Source organism: Betta splendens, chromosome 14 (genome assembly GCF_900634795.4).
Source record: "Betta splendens chromosome 14, fBetSpl5.4, whole genome shotgun sequence".
In the NCBI taxonomy this organism is placed as follows: Eukaryota; Metazoa; Chordata; class Actinopteri; order Anabantiformes; family Osphronemidae; genus Betta; species Betta splendens.
Window position 1 is genome coordinate 11,634,222 of NC_040894.2, and position 25,374 is coordinate 11,659,595.

The 25,374-nt window shown below is 41.0% G+C and overlaps 3 protein-coding genes across 4 annotated transcripts; all 3 read right to left on the minus strand.

Moving 5' to 3' along the window:
* Positions 1–2,444: 2,444 nt before the first annotated feature.
* Positions 2,445–9,820, minus strand: tm7sf2 (transmembrane 7 superfamily member 2). Its single transcript, XM_029174057.3, has 11 exons — positions 9,672–9,820; positions 8,877–8,959; positions 8,289–8,485; positions 8,149–8,203; positions 7,687–7,881; positions 7,092–7,195; positions 5,836–5,955; positions 5,578–5,746; positions 5,403–5,483; positions 5,161–5,283; positions 2,445–3,820 (listed from the first exon to the last, which is right to left on the minus strand). The coding sequence occupies exons 1-11, from the start codon at positions 9,803–9,805 to the stop codon at positions 3,660–3,662; spliced, it is 1,422 nt and encodes a 473-aa protein (XP_029029890.2). The 5' UTR covers positions 9,806–9,820; the 3' UTR covers positions 2,445–3,659.
* Positions 9,821–9,988: 168 nt separating this feature from the next.
* vps51 (VPS51 subunit of GARP complex) lies at positions 9,989–14,622 on the minus strand. Its single transcript, XM_029174056.3, has 11 exons — positions 14,161–14,622; positions 13,877–14,006; positions 13,648–13,794; positions 13,352–13,571; positions 12,273–13,188; positions 11,954–12,169; positions 11,764–11,847; positions 11,526–11,660; positions 11,300–11,421; positions 10,966–11,053; positions 9,989–10,877 (listed from the first exon to the last, which is right to left on the minus strand). The coding sequence occupies exons 1-11, from the start codon at positions 14,350–14,352 to the stop codon at positions 10,617–10,619; spliced, it is 2,511 nt and encodes an 836-aa protein (XP_029029889.1). The 5' UTR covers positions 14,353–14,622; the 3' UTR covers positions 9,989–10,616.
* Positions 14,623–14,835: 213 nt separating this feature from the next.
* On the minus strand, positions 14,836–24,880 carry frmd8 (FERM domain containing 8). Of its 2 annotated transcripts, none has more exons than XM_029174013.3 (11): positions 24,831–24,880; positions 23,596–23,693; positions 23,260–23,427; positions 22,865–22,966; positions 20,684–20,742; positions 20,311–20,477; positions 18,889–19,104; positions 18,559–18,682; positions 18,309–18,458; positions 17,594–17,813; positions 14,836–17,466 (listed from the first exon to the last, which is right to left on the minus strand). In XM_029174013.3, the coding sequence occupies exons 2-11, from the start codon at positions 23,684–23,686 to the stop codon at positions 17,354–17,356; spliced, it is 1,410 nt and encodes a 469-aa protein (XP_029029846.1). In that variant the 5' UTR covers positions 23,687–23,693; positions 24,831–24,880; the 3' UTR covers positions 14,836–17,353. The 2 variants fall into 2 exon arrangements, with proteins under 2 accessions (XP_029029846.1, XP_029029845.1); XM_029174012.3 differs by lacking the exon at positions 24,831–24,880 and adding an exon at positions 24,557–24,785.
* Positions 24,881–25,374: the final 494 nt, after the last annotated feature.

Consider the following 25,374-nt stretch of genomic DNA (forward strand, 5'->3'; position numbering starts at 1 on the left):
GCACCTCCAGGTTTGTTATTTCCTCTCTGCTGAGGGTCACTCTTCTTGCCCATCTGTGAGCGTTTCTGCAGATACCACAGACATGACGTTAAGCACGGAGATGGAAAACGGATCAAAAACCGCCAAACTGAAAGCTGTTGAGAAACAGCTGCATTTAGAAATCGTCTTTGAGACGCTCGCAGCCTCTTTACGCGCTCCGAAATAACCATGAACATGTCTTGGAGAGGCAGTAACGAGAGGATGATAGCCTTTCATTACGGTCTGTACCTTCAGAATATTAACATATCAAATTATAGAGCACTGAATGCCTATTAGATTACATAACAAAGCCAAGTTGACAGATTTGATCTCCACAGAAAAAAGATGTTGTTGCAGCTGCAGTAACTTTTTTTCAACATTTGTGCCATTTTTATGCGCATAAACCTTTTTGCCTCGACCGTGAACATGGCTGTGAGACGGCTCAGGGATTCATTTGTGAGGTGGGTCAGGTTATCGGCGCTCTAAATAATGATTCAGACAGAAAATAAAGCAACAACAAGGCTTCAAGCTGGCGTTTTCCCTCTGTTTGAAAGAGATGTATAATTCTCCTTCCTGTCACCATGGAAACTAAATTGTATTAGAGATTCCTGTTGACTCACTGTGAGACTCTCACTTAGAGCGCAGAAAAATCCAATTCACGTTGACTTACATGCCCGGCAGTGATGTTTCAACACACAAATGTTTAAAGGTCTTTTACTTCCACATAGCACATAATAATTTCATGTATGTAGTCATGACAACCATGACCTCAGCACTGCTGGGCATGGCACCATCTTCCGCCAGAAAATCAACACATGCACACACGCACGCACACACACACACACAAGTGCTCGCTCACTCACAACACATGCATCTGTTTCTCGTTCCGTCTCAGCCCACGGTTCACACTGTTTCAAACTCATCATCGCGGGCTCTTCCTTTTTCAGCACCCTCCACCACAGTAATTGTCTCAACTCCTTTCCCCTCTCTCCCACGTCTGTGCTCTCAGAGAGACGTTGCCATGGAAACTGGCTACAACTGATGGGCCGAAAACGTCACGATAGGCATACATAATTGGCAAGCACAGAAGGGCATGCACAGAAACACGCACACATGCATGCATACAGTACGAGGACACAGGTTTAACTCATTCATTATTATTCAAGGCGCTTTGTGTTATACCTGTACAGACTGTACTGCATAGGCATGCATAACACACCGGTGGTGAATAGGCTGGATGTACTCAGAGCATAATTGAAAATCTATTAAAATGGAAGGGAAGAGAAACAGATACAGCAAACTGGCTGCACTCAATTCTGCCTAACACTAAATTAAATGTGTTTAAAAAAATCTGTGGGGGAATTTTTTATACCTGACAGGAAAACTGTAAATCTAACTCACAAATCAGCTTTACTTTATGTTTGCTGATCATTTACTGCATTTTACCAATTCCATTGGTGTATGTCGAAAAAACAAAATTAAGATGTGCTGCATTTGATGTTTTTGGTTTTTCATCCTGAGAATAAAATGCAGCAGATGTGCTTTTATTTAACTGGCTGTTTGTGTCCAGGAATGTGTCACACCTGTTCACACTTATGCTTTAATTTGGACCGAGCGTCGTCTGTCCAGACACAGACTTGAGCGTGACTCATTCCACGACTGTCTCCTTTATAAAAATATCCACGCTTTCCTCTGTAACTAAATACTGAGTCCATTTTCATTTGACAAACCACTGTACAATAATGATAAAGACCCTTTGCTCCTCACTTTTTAGTAAAATGTATTTTTTCACTAACATACATAAATGTTGTGATTTCCAAATATAAACAGATTCTCTAAAGACTTTTTAAAGACAAGTACAAAGGAGAGAAATGAAGGTTACAGTTATATATAGTCAAAGACCTCAGGCATCTTGAAACGTATCATTATTCAGACATAATGTTCCTCTTAATGATCTTGAGGCACCACTGGTTGAGTTTTATAGACAAAACAGTGTCTTCCTCCTGTTCTGTCAGTGTACCTGTCATTATTAAAATGTTATTACTGAAGCATTACAGCATTAGTAGCATTTCAAACTAGTATTTTTCAAGGGGTCATGAGATAATTCCTGGGGTAAAAAGTAAGATTTAAATGAACTACGTTGTTAAGTTGTATAGGGCGGAGGGGGAGGAATATTAAACATTACACTACATGAGAGACAGGGACCTGAATAAATAGCTATAGCCTATATTGATTTCACATCAAATATTCAGACAGTACTAGCAAACTACAAGACGTCACTATCATATAGATATTAAAGAGATATTATTAATATATAACTAGAAAAATGACAGTAACATAAATACAACTTCATAAATTAAAGTGATTTTATGATAAAAGTACAATCCTAAAGTTATACAAAAGAAAAGATTGCAAGGACACACAACAAAATTGGAAAAGCTTTAATCTAGTCACCATGTGGACAGCTGTGGCATTATACAAACATATTTCTAATTAGCACTTTGCTTATGAAAAACAACAAAAAATAGCTTGAGTGGTGTGTAGGCGAGATCAGGGGCCAACCTATAAATGGACTTAAAAGGTGACAAATGAAGGTGTGCAGAGTGCTGTCATCTGTATGCAGGAATGGAATATCATTTGCAGCGTAAATGCAGGCTGTTTATTAGTGGCAAAAGTAAATGGCATTTTTGTTATTTTTAGGCAAAAGTGCAAAAGTAAGAAAAGGCTGCAAACCACTGATACCCAGCATAAATATGACCCAAGTGGCTGCTCCTAAGAAGATGGAACATCTACTAGTAATAATGCACCTATTCAAAAAAAACTTCCCCTAAGGTGATGCACTAGTCCATTACCAATATGCCACCTCCACAGTGACTCAAGCGCTCTGATGCACAGCTTCAAACAGAACTGTGCTTGAAAGCTGCGCCATATTTCAGGACTAGACGTCCTCGCACAACATGTAATTCAGAGCAAGGTCCAAATTATTCTGTGCAAAGCTGCAGCCTGACAGATGTTTCAAAAGCCCAGAGGCTTGGTGAACATCTGCGATTACAGCCTGTGTGCTGGAAAGAGAATCCATTTAAACATGATGATGATAACAGGTTGCAGAAGGTTATTAAAAGTAACACAGCTATTAGCTGCCATGTTCACAAGCTGAGGTTCTGCTCTGGCTTCGCAGACTTGTCCCCGTCACACTTGTGCACCTCAGGTCTAGATTCCAATCTTCACACAGAATTAAGCTTCTAATATTTACATTAAATACATAAAAATTTGTCTCTATATTAAGATGATATTGTTGCTCACTAAGTGTTGTTTTGTATTTGTTTATTTCAAAATGTGTTTAACAAATAAACACCTCACAAAAAGAAGACGCTGTAAAAAAAGTCATGTCAGCCGGTCTTTATGGCTTTAAAAAGGCACTCATACAGTATTTACAAAGTGTTACAATTACCACTTATTATTTCTTATCAAAACAAGATGTTCTAAAAAGTTTTTCCCCTCTTTTTTTACAAATTGAATTCCCTGCAGATTCCCACTGGCAGCACCAGGTCATTTAAATTAAAACATGGACCTAAATTTTTAATTTATTGCTGGGTTTGTGGACTTGAAGGGTCCAAAGGATACACTGTGGAAGCCTGCCTTCAATATATGTAAGGGAAAATCCTGTAGGGGACACGTCGGCAGTAGGTCTCCCATGCTAGTCCATACTTCGCCCTGCACTGTCTCTCATCACGGGCCTCTCGGTGAATCAGCAACACGGTGAAGTATATGACATAGAAGTAAGGCAGAAGGTTGGAGAAGCCTAAAGAAGAGGAAGCAGAAGCACACATGAACTGCAGGAGGCCAATGGACTCCAAAAAGTCTTGGTTGAGGTGCTTATATGAGAAATTGTCATGTTGGTCTAATGAATATATATATTTAGAGAGACAAGTTCTGTGGTCAGTGGAGTCCACTTGCTTGTTTCCTGTGAAAATGGATACTGTCTGTGCCAAAGATGAAAAAGACCATCTAGACCGAACGGCTTCAGGAGTCACCATCTGTGACGGTGTGGAGCTGCTTAAGGAGACTCACACACTGCATGTGTGAAGGTACCATCCACATGGAGGTGGGTTTAGCGGTTTCCTGCCTCAGAGTCATACAGTGCCTGATTTGGCTGGTCCCAGGTTTGCTCCCAGTGAGGATATACAGTGGAAGAGCTGAAGGCTTGTATCCATTAATATTTCACAAAAAAACATAACAAGCAGACAAGTAGAAGTGTCAAAATCTAAGTTTTCAAAAAATATAATTAAAATGTCCCATTGAAAACATTAAATAGCTGGTCTTTGTAAATATGTCATTTAAATTATGTTTTCTTTTGTTGCACTCTAGAAAAAGACACAGCTTTTTCGCTTTTCTGACTATGTTCATTGTGTGAATAACAACCTATAATGATGGCTTTGCGTCTGATTTAAATTTGAATAACACAAAAGAACCAAGGAGAGTATCAGTTGCATTCAGCACATGTGTGTCAAGTGTGATTTATTCCACTGGCCACTGTTTCTCCATGTCAGAGGAGCCTCTGTGGCCAGAGTCATGATTATTATTTTGAGCACAGTTCTGCAGCTCAGACTTTCAGCGCAACAATTAAGGCAGAACTGACTGTACATCTCAATTCCAAAGGCAAGTGAGTCAACCGGAGCTGAATAGCAATGAGCACTATGTGTCAGCTGTAACAAACGTCTGACACGGGAAAGGAAACATGAGGCAGTTCACAACGAACAAAGACACACTCTGCGTCTTTATTGTTGCTGAACAAGAAGCAACCAGTGCAATTATTAAAGCGCAGGAAAAAGTCACAATGGCTGGGACTGGGTTTCAAACTGTAGTACTTACCATGATGTCTGAGTATAAGATACTGTCAATACTGAGTAGAAGCTGTCACTGAATGTCTAGTCAGATTTGACCACATTTTACTGTATGACCAGTCACACACTCGATACACACACTCAACTTCTCCTCTAGCATCACCATCAGAGCAGGATTTTTATTGGTTCAGATCGTGTCAAATGATTCTATCTTAATGACAGGTATGATAAGGCTCGGCGTGATTAATGTGGGCTCCATGGCCCAATGAGCTTTGCGGTGGCTGTGAAGTGGTCTTACCGCAGGGCAGGGACCATGCCAGCGCCATGAGGAGGTCGCCGAGGTAATTAGGATGGCGAACCAGACCCCACCAGCCGGACACTAGCAGCCGCTTCCCTGTGGCTGTGGCGATGGTCTCCAGTCCTGCAAAGAGGCAGACAGAAAAACTGGCAAATCACTTGAATCAACCTCCATCTGTGTGGGGCTCCTTCCTCCTCAGGGGACATCAGAGTGACTAGAGAGAACAAGGAAAAAAGACTCACTCGCAACACTGGGATGTGTTGGGTCCCGTCTGAACTGATTCTTCTGGGAGTTGGATTTTCTGAAAATATAATATCCAATACCTGATGGCAGAACATGGTTTGTTAGCATTCACATCTTTAATGATGGAACCTGACATTGTGCCGCTTAATTAAAACAGCCCAGAAGCATAATTACCATTCAGTGCAACTATAGCTGCAGCTCCTAGTGAACTCAGAGCCTGTGGGTGCACGACCAGGAAGGCTGCCTGCAGGCTGTATGTAAAGGGAACCCACGCCAGGTCCCCGAAGACCAGCATGAAGCCAAAACCATCATGCACAATGTCCATGGTTGTCAGAACAGCTTCCTTTAAAAGTTTTAGTTTTAAGTCTCCTCATTTTCAAATGTCTGCAGAACAAAGATCAATATCCAGGCATAAGCCAGTTGACCTCTCACCTCGTTCCACAGTGCATCTGCTACATACAGCAGCTGGAAACTGTTGACCAGTATCATGGCGAGGGAGGGGGAACCTCGGAGCTCCACCTCCTTCATCAGCATGCCGAGGTTTACGACCACCTGAGAGAAAAAAAAATCAGTTTTAGTTGATTTCACTGAAGATTTGCTTCAGATTGTGTTTGGATGTAGATGAGCTATTTCCCATGGGTTTGGTTGCTCACCATACAGTATGCAGGCTGGTGTGATGCTATTAGAAATCACACGTTCATTATCACATGTTTATTAACATCTGCTGAACAAACGCATGGAAACTATAAAGTACATATTTTATACTACAGTACTTATTAACAGGCCTTTAACTGAAAATGAGCTTTTGAATATGAAGCTGATTAATCAATCAATCAAGAAAAAACATTTGGAGTTTCATTATTTAGGACATTAGCAATAACTTGAAGATGCTGAATGTTAAAAGTAAATAGTTTTAACATTTAGCAGGAAACAAAAATCTCCTACACACTGTCTGTAGCCTGTTGGTGGAAGCTTTTTCTGTCTTCTCCTACGCACATGGCTTTAAAACACTCAGATGTGCAAAGGTTTTGCTGCTTAAACAGTGAATACAAATACAATACTATACAAAGAAAACACTAACAATAAAGGGTTCACTACATCATCTTTGTCTAGTATGACTCGAGCCTTTTATTGCCTCTGCACTACATCTGTGGCAATTGGAAGAAAATAAAATCTTGAGTAGTTTGAAAAATTCCTCTGACTGGAAAATCTGTTTTGTCTTATTTGGTCTGAAGAGTCAGACAGATTGATGCGTGCACCAGCGTCCTCTAACACATCTCTCACTGTGTCAGGTCATCAGGGATAGAAGTTTCTAATTCTGTGTCAAACTCAGACTGACATCTATTATAAATGATCAGAGGAGAACAGCGCCACCTGTTGGCATTTAGAGATTAGTGTGTATCTCAACAGTGAGTTTTAATTAAGAATATTATCAGAGAAATTCTGTTTACTGTACATTAATATAGTGCAATACAGTTTGTGTTTAAATATAGTCTTTACATTTTCAGAGTATTCAGTAAAAATCTACAGGAGGGAATTCATACAAACAGTTTTTGACGTTTGGTCAATTACTGTTTTCCCAATGTTGATTTTAACAGAAATGAACACTAACTCTTCAATAGAAACTGCCTTCAGAATCTAATCTTTCTTGAATGAAGGACAGTTGACTGTTGGCCCGGTCCACTCACCCAGCCAATCAGCCCCGGTCTGAGCTCACAGAAATATTTAAGGTCAAAGTTTCCGACCCTGGGGTTTAACTCTCGTCCGATGAAGAAGTCATACAAGGGATTTCCTGGACAAACACAAATGAGGTTTCACACATACAGCACACGTGAAGTTAATTAATTTTATCTCAGTACAGGTGTCCTGTTACTGATTTCATTATCAATTCATCCTACGTAATTCAACGATTTAATAAATATAGTGTTTGTGGCATTTACTCTTTTACTTTTTAACTGGTACTGGATTCACATTAACAGTCTTAGTTCAACCTGTGCTTTTCTTTCTGTCTATGAACAACGATGACATCTGTAAAATATAGTTCTTTTTTAAAAGCTATTTTTCAGTACTAGACGTGTCCATGAACTACGACACACTTCTTGTTTCTCAGCATCTGCATGCACCTGTGTGGTATCTTTGCCTGGATCTCCCTCACAGTTTAAAACATAACTTTGGGTCAACATTTAGTTTGTGCCAGGTGCCTCCAAGCTGCTTCTAGCAAACATTTGAATATCCTACACAGCAAATCACCACTCGCCTCTGCCTTTGATTGTGAACTCTCACCTGTGTTGCCCCCCGGAGCGAGAGCATGAGGAGGAGCCCAAAAGGAGCGGACGTAGAGGTAGGCGGAGAGCAGGAACGACACCGCTACGGCGCACAGCGCCAGAGGCAACAGCAGCTCGAACAGATGCCCCAGAGGAGCTCCGAGCCCCAGTAGCAACATCAGCATCGCACCGCTGATGCACAAGGCATGAAAACCTGAGGGGGAGAGGCAAACAACAGTAAATGTTGTAGCCTGCAGACAGACAGAGATGGAACGCACCCACCATGCAGCAACTGAGTAAACTAAGCATAAAACCTAGATGGAAGTAGAGGTAGAAATACAGGACAGGGCAGGGAGATAAAAGTTCCTTCGTCAAATGCTATAAAATATTCCATTTTATTACAAGATAATTTCCCAGCAGCAGTACAATACATGCGAAAGCATATTGTACTGCAAATTATGCCCCCAAAACAAAATCTTACCATTTATGGGATATTTGAGACGTGTTCCATTCCTTAGCACTAATCCTTCAGACACCTGAAGAAACATGTACAGCACATTAAACTTCCTCTCTGGGTATTAGTCTTAGATTATTAAGACCAGACAAATGAACATGCACTACCTTTCCTAAGGGCGTCAGGTACAGAAGGGCGTGTAGGCCAAGCCAGCCCAGCAGCAGCACAGGGGCCAGAGGATCCCACAGCTGCTCAGTGGCAGGGAAGGGAGGGGGCCACTGGAGCACACTGGCTTCAGGAGATCGGCTCACACAGATCAGGAAGAGCACAGTCAGGGGAAGGAAGAGAGGAATGCATACAGCCCCTGCATACGGCACAGTTGAGTCTCAGTTCAAAGAGCAAAGCTCAGAAAGAGTGTGTAGTGTATAGAAAGAGAGAGAGAGGGAAGGTTGAGATGAATGTCAATTCATATCACACAATGACAATTCTGACTGGTTCTGCTTGTGATGATTGTCAATTAGAGCTGTAATGAACAGCCCTGTGCTAATTGTGCTCATGCTGTGAAGCTGATTCACTGCAGTGGATAGGAAATCTTATTAGGGATGCTGCTATTTCATGACAGCCCAAGACACATGACGAGAGTGCATCAACAGACTGAAGAAAGCTTTTACTTATTTCCTATTTACCCACAGCAAATGTCACAGAAATGAAATGACTGCGTACTGTGATGGTGCCTGTGTGGTGTTGTCACTCACCCAGTGTTCCTCCAAATTCCCTCTCTGTGTCATGGGACAATTTGTGCTTGAGTGCTTGACTGTTTGGCCTCATTATTGGTGTTCTGCGGAAATATCAAGATAGACACATTTGAGGCCCTATGAGGAGATTGAAGGAACAAACTCATTGTGTTAAGAGGATGGTAAGAAAAGCTAGGAAATCATGACAGGAGTAAAGAGCCTTCCTAGAATGAAAACGTTAAATGATAATAATAATATGACTATAACTAAATTTAATTATAATAACTACATTTATTATAATGTGCAGAAACCTTTTTTAACAGGTAATTAATATCTAGAAATATAGGTTATTAATTACCTGTTTACCTGTAACTATATGGTATATTAATGCATCTTTCTAATACCCTGAGTACTTTGCAAAGGAAGTAATTACTTCGCCTATAGATTCTTCTATTCTCTCTCATCTTTTTTATGTGTGATGCAGACTTCTCAGTCTATGGAAACGACAGTGCTGAGTTCAAATACGCCCCACCAAAGAAAACGAACAACCTAAATAAACACATAACCAATATTGTTTTTGTGTTTTATAGTATTTTTTCCTACGTTCGGTGAAATTGTTTAAACATTGAGCCGTTTTTGTGTCTGTATTTGTGACATTTCTGTTATGAGATGACGGTTTTGTCAGGATGTCCTTTGACTTGCAGATGCTAAACGCATGTGAACACGGGAGAAACACTGCTTTCACACTAAGATGCAGCGTGTTTAACGCGTAACAAATTGTACAGTAGGTTCGTAGAACTGGAAGCAGGTTCTTACCGGTGACAGGCAGGAAGGTGCAGATGGGACTTAAAAATGAAATACAACTCGCCTTCCAACATCCAGGTCCCGCAGGGTGGAAACGCCCCCGACCCAGGTTTTACAGCGTGAAACTGTCCAACCGCCAATCGCATCCCTCCGCGGTCATCAGAAGAGGGTGGGGAGAAAACGCTTCGACCAATCAAACGAGCTCTTCAGGTGGCGACAGTCAACGGTGCACTAGAGGGAGGAATTATGGCGGCCAGATGTTGTGAAATACACCTGAGCTGCCTTGTTACAATGAACAGACTTTCAAGCAAGAAACACACATTTCTAAGTTTACATTTGAACATTTTTATTAAAGACACACACCTTTTTTATCACATTAATATGTGCAAGACAGAAAACAAACAATTGGAATGAAAGACAAGCTGTTAATTCACTGTAATCATTTTAGTGTTAGCTATAAACTGTATAATCAGATGTCAGAGTGCATCTACTGACCAAAGAGATTCTATTAGAAACAACATTTCTCTCCAATCATTCATATTGTTTATTCATATTAAATACACTTCTTACAACGTTCTATAAAGTTAAGCTTGAATAATGACTGATTTACTCTGATCTTTCTACGTTCGTACACTGATGAGGAAAAAGTACTTTTACCTCTGTTTCTTGATTCTGTTTTATTAAGGCGTGCATGCATATTTGTGTGTCTAGAATGTCATATACAGACATAGATTCACTTGTCAGTTAGTAATATTACTGAAGGTTCAGTGCCTCAGACACAATAAAAAGGCAATTTAACTCATTTGTCAAAGGAGCTCAGAACATTGTAAAACAAATTATCAAATGTTTTAATATTAATCCGTAATGTGATTCTGCACAAGAATGAGTGTTTTAACTTGTATTTACCAGGATTCTGTCTGTTTGTTTGGTCTTTCTGCCTGTACTGCACTGTGATCTTTAACCTCGTTCACAGATGACCTCAATCACACTTTGCTCCATTGGTGCAGGATCCAGGCAGCGGTGGGCGGAGCTGCCCACTATCTCGTCTAGGAGGAAGTGCACAAGGTTTTCGTCCGACACGAAGCGCCACAGGTACATCTGTAGGTAGTGGCAGTCGACCTGGATCTGCTGCAGCCCGTAGCGGCCAAAGGTGCGCAGGCGAACACACTCCAAAAATGTCTTTAAACTGATTTTGATTATTCCCGTCATTACAGAAACCTAAAGGAAAACGATGGGGAGCGTGTGAATGTTTAAAGGCTGAAAAAAAAAACTGAGAGGTCTAGAACAGCAACTGTAAACCACTCACCTTGTTGAACTCCACTGAGCTGAAGATGTCAATCCTCTCAGAAAACAGCTTGTGTATATTGCTTAGTAGATTAGTATCCATGGGAGCGCTGCAGGCGGTGAGAAGACATTAACAGTTGAACCAATGACCTTATGCTTATAATTAGATACAGCTGAATAACAATTACATGCCACTCTGCAATGTAAGTAATGAAGTCATTAGAAATGAATACTGACTACTCATACTGGCATCTGTGTCAAGGAACCATAGTAATAAAACTTGGCTTTAGATTGAAGAAGCAGTTGTAGTCATGTGTCCTCCAGGCCCCACTCTGTTCCACCTGCTGCTTATTTACCTCGGAGTGTAGCTGGCAGCATAGCGGGCTTGTTGCCTGGAGCTGCTATAAACAGAAAAGGTCCTCTTGCTGGAGTCGCTGCTGTGGGCTTTTCTCACACCTTCTTCATACAAAAGACCCACCTGTAGTGGAGCACACAAGTTTTGTAAGGCAACCAGCTCCACTATGGTGAGGAGAACACTGTACATTGTTCAGATAATGACGCTGTGGTCATGAACAGGGTCACCTGAACATCAATCGAGGTGGTGTCTTCCACGACTCTTTTCATCACAGCACGGACGTTCCTCGGCTCGATGGTGTTGACCCAGTCTCGCGTTTCAACGCTCTTCCTTAGCATCTGGGAGATGATCAGACCCTGAACCTGCAGCAAGAAATAAAAGAATATACAAAGCTGTAGAACAGGCTTTATGAAGAAGTGTTATAACTCAACAGCAACTCAGTCAGTAGATTATCTGAAAACCTACCTTGACATAATGGTTCAGTAGCTTCTGTGCTGCCTCCCTGGCTTCTGCGCATAAACTTGTGACAGGTGTCACAGGACTGTGGTGCTGAGAAAGATACGTATGGCTTACTTATGATTATAGGGCAATTTAAATTGGTTAAAAAATATATAGATTTTTATAATATGTTATAATAAGGGGATGACGCATTTACCTGCACAAGGAACTGCTCATCTGTGAGCGTGAGTATGTAAGAGATAGTAGAGGTTTCGTAGTCCAAGCAAAGACGAGACAGAAGCAGCAGAAGTGCGGGAGGAGTCGAACCTCCTTTGTCGCCTGCGCTCTCACAGAACTGGCGAGAAGACTGGCATACAAACTTTATGAAGCTCACCACCAAACTTTCCCGTACACCCTGGCTGCAGAATTCACCCTTTGAGCAGAAGACAGTAAGAAAGGGCTATTAATATCAATGCGCAGAAACAAAAAAGTAATCGTAAAAACAGATTTTGGAGGAAAACAGAAAAATTATTCACCTTGAAGTATGGCTTATTGGAGAATGTAATGTCCTTAGCGGTGAAGAGATGCACTGACGCCAGAACTGACTTAATCTGATTGAGGATCGATGCAGACAAAGAGGAGAGCAGATCTGGGAGGCTGGTTGTGGCATCTCTACCAGAGAGTGCCCCCCCCAGCAGAGCTCCACCTCCAGCTGCTGAAGCCCCACTCACAGACAGCCGAGGTGTCGCGAGGGCCTGCCTCACATCTGTCAAGCTGTCCAAGTAGAAACTCTGCAGAGCGGCGAGGTACTGCTTGACTCGCTCTGTTGCTGCCCGTATGACGATCTCTGTGCCTTTGTTTGGCACATCGGAGCCTGGAAGCAGTTTGGCTACAGCCTGAAGCCTGCGATGGAATCGGTCAAGGGCACGGACCAAGAGGGAGTTATCTCCGACCCCCTTCTCTTCCTGGATCCTGCGCTCGACGAGCGAAAAATACCGAGCTGCCAGGTCATTCACAAAGGCATGAAGCTTGCCATTTGCCATTTGTGGGATATTTTTAGAAGCTAGCTCCCCTGTCTGAGCGTGGTTGATAAACAGTTCTTGATAGGATGTAATTACTAAACATAAGCTGCTCACGAATTCATTGCAGCCCCTGTCAATGAATTCCAAGATATCAGTGTTTGAGGTGGGAGAGAGGAATGTAGTGGCCTTGGGGGAGTTATCAGTTGGAGATCCAGCAGCAGCAGCGGATGACGGTGCACGTGCAGAGGGGTCTTTCGTAGATGAGGCTGAAGAGTACGGTTTTATCTCTGCTTCCAGACCCTGGAGGTCCAACTCAAGTCGAGAACGTGCATGGTTCAGGAATTTATCACAGAGCTCCTCTGCTGGCTCATCCAACTGTAGCAGCAGTTCCACACACTCCGATAAATCTTTAGCGCTTGACCCACCGTCCCTATAGAACAGCAATAAAACTAGTATCATATAAAAATAACATCAGGCTGTTTTGACATCTAAACTTTGAATAAGCGGACACATATATCCCTTTTTTATTTCTGTCATTTACAAAATCTTCAAAATCTTGAATGATGCCAGACAGAAAAGAAAGAAATTTGCACCTGAACTTCTGTCGAAGCTCCTGAGCCAGTTTCTCTATGATGGCGTGACAATCATCCTGAATCCCCTTGAAGGAGGGCAGGTGGCTGTACTGCTGCAGCACACAGCGGGCGCGGCGGTGGGAGTTCACGGCCTGAGCATAGGCCTGCATCTCCAAACACTTATTCAATCTAGCGGGCAGTTCAAACAGGAACTGCAGCTTCCTTAACAGAGCGTGAACCCCTGGAGTGAGGAAAGGCTCAATCAAAACCCAAAGGTTACTCAAAGCAAGAGACAACAAGACAAGACGAAAAGGCACCTGAGAGCTTTGTAATCTGCGCGTGCTGGTCTTGAAGCGTTCCACTGATGCGGGCGCTGAAGTCAGTGATCGTCGCCATGTTAGCGGACAAGCGATCCATTTCGTCCTCCATCTTTTTGAAGTCATTCTTCATCTTCCTGATAGTGTCTGGAAGAAAATGCATAAAAAGGATGGTTCGAATGTCCACCTGTGCACAAGTCAATAAACTAAATTAGTGACAGTCCCTCACCTGTAGCAGATATGAACTTGTTGTAGTTTTCATATACAAGGGTCTGCATGTCACTGTCCAAAGAGCGGATCTGCTTTACCATGCAGGTCTCCTGGTCCATCAGCTCCGCAAGGGAGCACTCCCTCCTAAGCTATACACAAAACAGGTACACAGACACTCCACTCAAATGACATTCAGGACATTAGTATGCAGTAGTTATTTAACAGGATTAGAACCACTAATCACTTCAGTAATCAGTAATTAAAATGGTTCCATTTTTTTTACATTTAAGCAGGGTCTCTAACCTTGTTGAGGAAGAGTTCAGGATCAAAATGCGGCCCATTGATGTCGCAGGGATCCAGTGACTCCTGCTGCTCCGCGGCCTTTCCTTCCTCGTTCAGGCCGTAGTATAGCTTCAGCATGCCGTGCACCCTGCGTCTCCTTCCGTTGCCGGCATCCTCCGACACCGCCAGCGACGCGTCCGCCTCGCCGTCCATTGTGAACTCCGGCCAGCTGAGAAATGTTGCACCGCAGAGACGGTAAACAAAGATGACAGGCGGCCGGAAAGCAGGGATAGCAGGTTTAAGCCGCTACTGCAAAACTCCAAATGGTTACGACAAACAACCTTAACGCTTAATTGATTGGCTTTAATAACTAGGCTCGTCAGACTTAAAACACAGTATTATAATTCCCCTAAAACAAAAGAAGCTAGCTTAAAGGCACTGTACACGTTACGACTTCCGGGTTTGTAGCCTATCCGGTGATACGTTGTCAAAGAGTGAGTGTAGTCAAGAGAGTTACCGGTTGCCAATGGCGTGACAGTCGTGGAGTGACCTACTGCGCATGTCATATATAGAAACTAGCACAATAACGCTTTGTAGATATTCCGAACTAAAAATACTGATATTAATCGAATTAATTATCAGTGAAGCAAATATTCAGAAGTAGAGTCAGGAGGAAAATGATTTAAAGACAATAACTTCTACTTTCAAAGCAAACACATTTTAGTTTATTGGTCAAATGATTGAAATCTGACAAACTCTCATCATAGACAATTCTGTAACAGTTTTGGTGTGTATAAAACCATTTCCACAGGCACAACCAACCACTGCACTGTACTGTATGCACCAACAGCGCTAGACTGTATAACACATGCATCCCTGCACATACTGTAATAATAAAACTATTGCAGCGCACATTGTTCCACATTATAACAATTTTACCAATTTGAAAAATGACACGATAGGCCGGGAGTAGATTTACAATAGTCATTTGGTGAAATATTAAAATTTAAAACAAATCATAACAGATTACATGTTTGGTGAAATAATTATGGCTTCAGTACAGTTAGTGAAGTAGTAAACACAGTTATTCACAGACATCAAAGAAAATCAGGGCCGCTTTGTATCAGTTCATAAAATAAAACAAACATGACAGACATATGTCAATGAAGGCAGAACTGACTGACCACTGCACTGCGAGCCGCCTCACATATTAATCCAGTATATTAATATACTGATATCAGCTAGGTAGGTTGAAATGTGTAAAATATATTACAAAAAACAAAGTTCAACTTTCTGACCATAGCAACTATTAAAAAAATCCTGGGTTCCAAGCACCAATACAGTCAACTCAGTACTAACAAAAAGGCACTTGATCTTTCTGTAAAGTGACTGCTTGAAAACCTAACGCTTAATCGGATTTCTTCATTACCACGTCCAAACACTGTCGAGTATATGAAAAAGGAAAGTAGAAATAGTCTTTCATAAAAGTGAACAATATGTAACAATCTACAGATTTAAAAGATGGATACAGTGCATTAGTATTGATAGTGCAGTATGACATGATGCAATGTCTGTTGGAATGCCTATTCTACAGTATGACATGCATAGTGTAAGTGAGCAACAATATACTGGGCTGCTGCAGTCAGAGTACAGACCGTAGCTGACAGACAAGTTAAAGCAGTTTGTAGTGTTACTAACATTCTGTAGTTTGCATGCTGAGGAGGATCAGGAAGAACACAGGATGTCACATCTCAAATGAAGACATTAGTTCAAGAGGAAGGCAGCGTAACAGAGATGTAGACCTCCAACAACAGTTCATCACAGCAAGGTGAGCAAAGACAAAGCACTGCATCACAATTAAAACCAGATACACCTGCAGGACTGTCTGGAGTGTTAAGGTACAATCATACTGTGTTGAAGCATATCAGACAGATTTGCTTTGGCGTATAGACTGAAATAGCAACAGCATAATCAATAATTCTCAGCTGGTTGGACGGTGCCATTTGCACAGAGCACACTTTGCAGTCAAACCCATAACTTTTAAGATGCACTAAAAACTTTATTCCAAATAAACTAATCCCAATCATGGTTGTATTTGCATTAAGGTCAAAGTCTGAACTGGGTTGTCAAGGTTAAGAAATTTAAGCTGCAGAACTTTTTTCTAATGTATTGCTGATAACAGTTAAACAGGAAGGTCAAACAGGAAGCTTCTGTATTTTAGTCTCTCATGTCACACGTTACAAGTTTGTTATTGCATCAGTTTAGCTTTAAAGTCAGGTCCAGACCTGTACATGGATGTCGTGTCACTCATAACAGGAACAAAAGACTATTCAGTGGCATATAATATGCAAAGTTTAGGATGAAGCTTTAACTTGATGTATTGATTTCTACTTTTACATTCATGACAACAGAATTAATTTTAGCGTGTGCCACAGCGTTACACATTAACCAGCTGACTCATAAATGCATGTACTTACAAGAAATGTCCACAACACAGCCAATGTGTTTCCATATGGAGCTTTTAAGATCAGTAATATCACACTTTAATACCAGTGCTGTTCTGAAGTGGCTTCCCCTCTGATGAGAACAAGGCACTCACAGCTTCAAAAAGCAGAATAGTGTGAACACGACCTCAGACCACCCCTAAAAAGTGTTTGTCACGCTGACTGCAATGGTCACTTGCAGTCCTGAGGAGGAGTGTTATCATGTTTAATGCAAAGGTATTTGTGTTTAAACTCCAAGTAATGTAAAAAGAGGTAAAGCAGGGATTGTACTTGAGGTTTAGCATTGTTGAATAATAGTGAATCGCTCACCAGAGCACTGCAGAAACTCTAAGGCTGCATGAGATATCATACACTCCTCATCTGAGGATTTTCTCTAAGGCTCATCTCAGATTTATGAACCAGGTTCATCATATGGTAGTCAGACAAACCTTTTTTTCTTTATGTAAGGCCATGCTGTTGTATAGCACTTCAGTTTAACCATGGAAGCTTAGCCAACAACAGATCCTTTAGTTGTTCACATTAAATGTACTCCATATACACAACTTCAGAAGACAAATATCACTCACAGTTAGATCCCTCACTTGGTCCTTTTGTGTTCATATATTATCTGTTTAATATCTCAGGATTCTATAAAGTCTATTCTGTTGACGGCAGTAGAAAATGGTCACGTTTGGTCTTTGCGATGAACGGGACAGGGCGCATTGGTGAGTTTAACCCTGCTCCAGATTCTCGGCCACTTGCACAGCAGAGTATGTGGGTGTGGATGCCTGTCGAGTGAAGAAGGATGCCGCTCTTTTCGGCTTCAAGCGCCTGATTTCTTTTCCTGAAAAGACAAAATTAAGCAAATATTGCAAACATTTACTCCAACTGAATTAATACTTATCATGGCGCCGGCTCTATATGATTATGCTGCCGCTGAGTGAGGGGGACTGCATCAAACATGAGCTCACCGTTGTCCACGTAGCTGATAGTGTTTAGTGAATGGACCCGACTGCACACGACGCTACTTTGCCTGCGCAGCATTCCGCGTCGTCCCCCGCGTCCGTTCTTGCTGCTGCCGTCCGGTCCAGAAGACAGACTCGCCTCACCGTCCAACTCAGCTGTAGCCGCTGCCTCCGCCACGGACTTGAGCTCCACACAGAACTCGATGAATCCACTCATTAGCTCTGCCTGGGTCAAGTAAGCAGAGTAACACACTTTGCTGTTTAATGGTCCATTAGTACAGCACAAGCATAAAGGTCACACTGCCAGTCTACTGCTGGAGTCTGAATCTGGGGGACAGCCTTTACTATTATAACATCTCTTCAGCATTTAGTGGTCCAGATGGTTGTTCTCCCAACCGAATAATCACTGAGCAAGGACAATACAGATGAAAGCAGATAAAAATTTAATAAATCTGTTTCAAGCCTAATAGCGAATGTTGTGTTCCTCTAAGAAATAAAGAGCCCAGCAGCTGCCCTGATGCTCTCAAAAACACTACATGCAGTGTGATCTCTGGAGATGGCTGCAAATGCTCACCCCTGCTATCTCAAGTGAGATGACGACACACATCCTCTTCACAGCAGAGATGGTGGAGGTGTGAATTTAAAGCTGGGTTGAGCATCTTCACCCAACGGGTGGGAACTTATGTACTGGTATCAGATTAGAGAATGTGTACATTCTTACTTGTTTTGAGTAGATTTTTAGCAGCTTGTTGACAGGAGTGCCATCTTCCTCTCCATCAAACTCCAACCACAGAATGTGCGAGTCCCCCTCCTCCTCGGGGTAGCTGTAGTCCCAGGAGAGCTCATTGAAACGCAGGCCAAGCAAAACATGCTGCAAAAAGCATGTTCAGAGTCAGCAGATGAAAACTGTTTTCAACATCTCAGCACTGAGGGAAAACACCAGTATCTAACTGTGAGAAACATGACCTTACTTTCTCTTTCGCATCCAGAACATAAACTCCCTCCAGGCAGATCCCAACGTTCACAGGTTTGCGTTTTGCCCTTTGGAGGATACCTTGTACTGGTTTGTCAATCTCCCCAAAGAAGAAAGCACACCTGGTAAAGAAGTTACAAAGCCATCAAATACTCTTGGTAATGACTGCCAGCAGTCAGTCCTATCATTCTAACACATAATCATAAAATAAAACTGAGTACTGCTGTAAGGTTTTTGGTTTTTAATACAGTTGCAAAAAATGTAAGAAAGTAATTCAAATGATCAGTGATCAACATTTTTGTTGAATTTTACCGACACACGTTCTTACCCATAATAAGGCAAAGTGTGACATGTGTTGAGGTACTGGTGTAGGAGCTGCATGGTATCAGGAGGGTTTCCAACAGATGTGCTGATCTTTTTGTACTCCTCCCACAGGTTCTGCTCCAGCCCTGCCTGACGGCTTGACTTCCCTCTCAGAGTGGAGAGCAGACCTCCACTCCCCATGGCCACATGTGCAGGCAGAAAAGAAGACAGTTTCTTTTCTCTGTGAAAAGCAGAGGACAAACGTGTAGTACTTTTTGCATGATGTGATGCATTTTCATGTCTGGAAAATTATACTGTATGCAAGACATCAAAAAATTTCTGAATGCTTGATATTTGATTTTATGATTAGCAGATCCCATTGTAGCAGTCTTGCTGCTACAGTATATGCGATTGCACTAAAATATTGTATTATCTATCTTGGAATCATCCATTTCTTTTTGTATTCTAGAAAACACAGATGATCCATCAGCACTGCTGTATTGTATATGAATCATTACACTTTCTTCAGACCTTTAATTGCAATCAAAGCTGGGAATGGTTTAAAAAAGAAAAATACATTCCTATGATTATAATTTTGTTCATTCAAAAAGTAAATGCAAATTGCTGTAGTGTCACAATGTGGGGGAAACTCGGATAAAATTAAAACCTTTTCACAAAACCACAATGCCTGTGGATTTTCATCAAATTGCACCATGTTGTCGAGGATTGGGTTGAAAGAACTGAAGGGCTCAATCAGCCGGCTGCCCTTCAAACCATGTGGGCTGAGGGACATGAATTTAGTTCTTTTTACAATGTACATTTCTTTCCTAGCACATTAAGCAGCAGCAGGCTGTCCTTTCAATGTGATAAAATCAAAACAGACACTTACGTCTTCATTTTCTAAAAGGGCAGTAGAAACTGAACTTGTTAAATGTTATTTTAAGTAAATGTACCAAAGAACAGAAAGTCAGCTGCAATCATGTGTTGACAAGAAGTTAATTTTATAAAGTAAAGTAAGTATCTTACCACAAAATGACACAAACATAAATACTTCTTTCAAATTGTGTGAATAAGGTTATTTATGAATTTAAGGTTATAGTTAGTGTTACTGCTATACAGCTAAAAATAGTTTTGACATACTGGATAATAAGATAGGTAAAAAAAAAACATAAGTGCGAAAGACGTTAGTAGCTTGCCTCTTTCCAAATGTTAGTAAAACATATATAGTTTAGTATATAGAGTTAGTATTTCTCTAAAAATGAACACTGTCCATCAATCTGGATTTTTTTTGTTGTACAAAGCTAGTGCTTTTTACAATTAATCAATACTGCCTGTAAAAGCAGGCAGACATGGTGACTGGTGAACAAGTGTATTTCCAAAAAAGTCACATGATACCTTTATTAAAAAAATGTATGTTTACTTTTTAAAACCAACCTTTATGGCATACCTTAAAGTTGTGATAAATTGTTGGTTGTCCAGACTGGGTCCCTCATCAAGGGCAAAAGACAAGGCTCCGAGACCCATCCAGTGCTCAGGATCACATGGGTATCGACCCGTCAGAATGTTGTTCTTGGCCTCCTCATACAGAAGCTTCAGGACTCCTTCTTCATCTATCTGCTCAGATGAAGGACAAGAAGTGAAGTTTAAACAGTCATTAGGCAATTGTTCTACACATCCATGGGGATGTGTCTTTTATGCAATCTCGATTAAAAAGATGTCCGGTACAAAGTGTCTTTATTGTTCACTCATTTACAACACGTTGTAGATAGTAGTCACAATGACGTCACTTAGAGCAGAATAAGAACATGAGATAAAAGTACCTGCAGCTCTTTGGATTTAGGATAAAACACATTTCGTCTGTACTGGAGACAGGGTTCGTCTGAGGAGAAATTATGCATTTGAGTCAGAAGAGTCAGCCTCATACCAGAGAGGAGAAGCGAGGGGAGAGAAACAAACACTTTGCTAGACGTGGGGATAACATCAAATGTACCACTCAAGTCCCCTCCAGCCCACTCTACTCTAGCTCACAGCCCTGTCCTGTGGGTGGTATTTCTACCTACTCCAGGAAAAACACAGAACAGCATTTAAATGATTATGCAATTCATTTGTGATCTTTTCTTTGTTTTATTGGTGCTAAATTGTCACTATGTCACTAGTTCTTTGATATTAGAGGTAGAAATGCTTGCAGAAACGTGTAGGCTGTTCTCCTTTGACTGGCAAAGTAATGACAAGTAACACCAGACTTTGACTCAGTGCCTGACACCTCATTTGCAACTTAGTAAAATGGTGCTAAATTTTCTCTATAACAAAAAGTCCATTATTGGCGACAACTTAACACAATACAATCAACAGCTAGACTGTAAGAGTTGTGTAAAAATACAACTTCTGTCATCTCTTTGTTTAACTGACAAGAAGCAACATCCTCAACTTCATTCATCAGCTACAATTTGATCATTTTCCCTTATTAATACTTAAACAGTGTCCAGTACTGTATCTATTCTATTTTAATAACTTGCTTTAATGTGTTTTGCTAATCATGATTAATGCTATCATACTTGCTAGTCATAATGCTGTGGGATAATTATGTGAAACTCTAAAAGTCAAGAAGTTATTAGGTTGCACAACCATGGACAAACCTTCATTTAGGATTTCTCTCATTAAACAGTTTTAAAGGAAATCAAGTCAAACCCTCTCACATTTATTTATTGACTATAAACCTACAGACTATTTATAGTTTGAAGGAGAGTGCTTTTATTGCCTTTCATGCTAAAGAATATTGGAGTTCAATGTCTGATTAAGTAGTCTGTATGTTTTTATGCCAGAAAGTCCTGTAGATAGACCACAACGCACGTCTCAAAGTGTGTATTTCCACCCCCCTGGTGTAAAACACTGTTTTAGGAGTCTGTCACAAGTCAAGTTGATCGCCACACATCTTTGTGGAAGCGCACATGACATCATAGGGATTACATGTCACAGCATCCAGCTTGCTGATGTCTGGCTGAAGCTAGCAGCTCACAGTGCTATTAGCCCGTTAAGGGTCAAAACAACACTGGGCCTTGCAACATGGCAGCAGCTGCCTAGCTCTCTGGGTCGCTGGAACACATTGGAGCTGCAGCATAGCTGTCTAGAACAGACAGCAATGTGTCCAATTGTGTTTTGGTATTCTGTATTTGTGTGGTCTTTTTACCACTGACACAGACAGTAATTGAATTATGACACAAATAGTTCTTAGAGGGGATTGGATAAAGTAGCAAAAAGTAAAATAAATAACCGCACTTCTAACACACTTGGAGTGTGCCAACATGAACCAGAGAGTTTTAGAAATGTACCAGAATGCCCCAAAAGTGGATTTTGCATGTACTGGGACCTTTAGTTTAATAAACACAGGCCCCAATGTCAATAAATAACTACAAATAATCACAATCTCTGACCTGAAATAATGACCAAAAGTAATGATTTCTGCCATAAAGGGAGCCCTAACGAACAACTACCGCCTTTTTCTTTAAGTTATTCCACAAAAATGACAGCACTTTTGTCCTCAACTGAGCTCTTAAGAACCAACAATTTACAAGTAAGCTACAAATCCAGAGGGGTCAGCTGCAGAAATAGAAACAGGCTGAGCACAGCACAGAAGACTAAACACTTTCTTTGGACCCAAAAAAAAAAAACGGGAACCACAGAAAATCACATCTGTACATCTATGCACTTGCAGCTTGAGGGATAATGCAATACTTTTGATTAAAACAAGTTTTTTGACAGGTTTCAGTGTAGAGGCAGCACATTATACAGGTTATGTCCAGTTGGTTTAGGACACCTACATACTGTGAACAAAATTCCTATTTCAGTTTTACATTTTCTCTGACTGTAAATTGAACACAGATTGCTTCATGTAATGACCTTTTTTTTGATGGCTTGGGCTGCTACCAGTCAGTTTCTCTGCCCTGACACAGGGACATACCTTTACAAAACCAGAGGCTGAAATTAAGGTAGGTAACTCCTACCTTGCAATATGTCGTCCTCTGAAGCCTCAGTGAAGCGATATAGCAGGTCCTGCCACTGCCGACACAGTTTGTAAGGTTGATGTCTCACTTTTAACTGCAATTCTGCAAAAAAAAAAACAATGTTATACAATCAGATATGTCTACTTCCCTGTTCAGATTCTATACAATATTAGGACTACCCACATCCCACATACTGGGACATATCTCCATTAGAAAAGCAAATATCATTTTTACCTAGTATAAACAGACAGTCTCATAATTTTAGGATTTGCTTACTGTATCATTTGATTAACTCCATAGATCAGTACATGTGAGAGGGGTGTGTGTGTGTGTGTGTGTGTGTGTGTGTGTGTGTGTGTGTGTGTGTGTGTGTGTGTGTGTTTTGCAGCTCTTACCTAGCAGTGGAGAACATAACCAAAAGGCAAAAGCCTCCTGTACGGACTCAGGAATATGGAGAGCCTCACGAACCGTGCGGCCCAACTCCTGCACAGTAACGCTGCCTAGCCCCTCTACATTTAGGTGTACAGCACTCTCTCCGAACAGGTATACAAGCACGTCTTGAACTGTGCGAACAATCACAAATAGAGAAAATAATAAACAGAAACAATATGAAGACAAAAACAATATGAACAGACATAGGTTAAAAAGTAACTTGCCAAATTGAAACATGCATGTAAAGAAACACAGGTTAACTCTGTCTGCAAGTTACAGCATTTTGGTTTGCACCGTACCACGGCTAAGTGTTGCGGAAGAAGCAACGCTTCCTCTTTGCGATTGGCCATCTGATGAATCTAGAGGAAAACTGCAGTCATCTCCTTCCATGTCTAATCTGAAACACAGTGACCATACTCTACATCACAACAAATAGCATTAAATATATATGACAATTATATCACAACAACTTTTTAACAAAGACATCCACAAAACACAATTTATAATTAATCTATGCAGAATGGCTGTGCGGTCATTCTAGAAACTATGAGTACATTATACTGCAATACAGATAATGATTTCAGAGGTTACTGGACAGACTGGTCAGGCATCAGCAACACTATTACTAGCATACAGAGCCACTTAATCCTTTTATTTTAGTCTTTACAATAAACAAGTAATCAGCCTACTCCAGTTCAGCTTTCACTCTGCACCAGTGCCATCATGTGGTGCTGAACTGCTAAATACCATGTACAATCAGCACATCCTAGATTGCTACTGACCTCACCCTGTTATATTTTAGTTTCTTCTTATGCTGTATTCCTGCTGACATCTGAGCATTGTTTTAAATACAGTAATTGCGCTAGTTAATAATCGAAATATATTTCAAAAAGCAATGTATATTGATACGCACGTTATCATCTCGAGGCCCAATACGTTGAAGCATAGCTAGCTAATTCACTCAAGTTGGGCTGGATTGTCAGTACATGCCCAAACAATGGTTGACATATTCCATGAAGCTAAACGTTACTCGGTGGCAACAAACACAGTTTTGTTAACGCAAGATAAAGCAAATGACTAATAACCGAGCGAAAACGACGGATTTAGCCTTAATTAAGCTGCTTTCATACTTTTAGGCGTTTTGAAACCTTTCAGTAACCAGCTGATAACGTGGTAACGTTAGCCCAACCTATCTGTTAAGTTAGCTAACTTTGTTATTGCAGCTACTCATGGAACAAAATGCCCCCGCTCTCCACCTACCGGCCAGTTATCGTCTTCCACCGCTCTTTATTCCGGACAAGATCTTTCTACGTGTGTAAAATCGGTATCTAAATACATTCGCTTGAAAACGTCTCGCTGTTATTCTCCTGTCTATAGCCACTCAGCTGTCTAGCTTTTCTAGCGCATGCGCAGTGGCGCAGTGTACGTGACGCTGGACTACTACTGGGAACGACTCCCCTCTATATTATTTTAATGTACACCCCATTAAAATTACTGAAAGCAAACGATGAGTACACAATTACCGGACAATTACCTATTTGAACGAGTCGAAAGTTAGATGGCGCGACGTTTTCCGGTCACGTGCTCTCCACAGTCGCAACTTCGCGGGCAATGAAGGTATTATGAACGTTGTTTGTGTCTCTAAAACATTATTTCACCCCGCCCCCCCAAAATGATTATTATTATTATTATTATTATTATTATTATTATTATTATTATTATTATTATTATTATTATTATTATTATTAGCTTTAATCAGCTTTAATGGCTACGTTTGCACAACCAGGGAATTATATGTGGCCTGACTCCGTCTTTGTTCCATATTCTGACAAAAAAAGCAATTTATTTACAATTTTAATTATAGTTATTTACAAAAATGAACAAATAAAGAATATAAACTGCAGCTCGATGTGTCACATTCAAAGAAGATAAAGCCGTTGCATACTCCCTATGTGCTTCTGACTCAGACGTCCAATTGCAAGGGCAGCAGGTTCTGCATTAACAATGGGATTACCAGCTTTGGCAAAGATGTCATAGCAGAGGACACACTTAATGGATTTCAATGCATTACTGACATC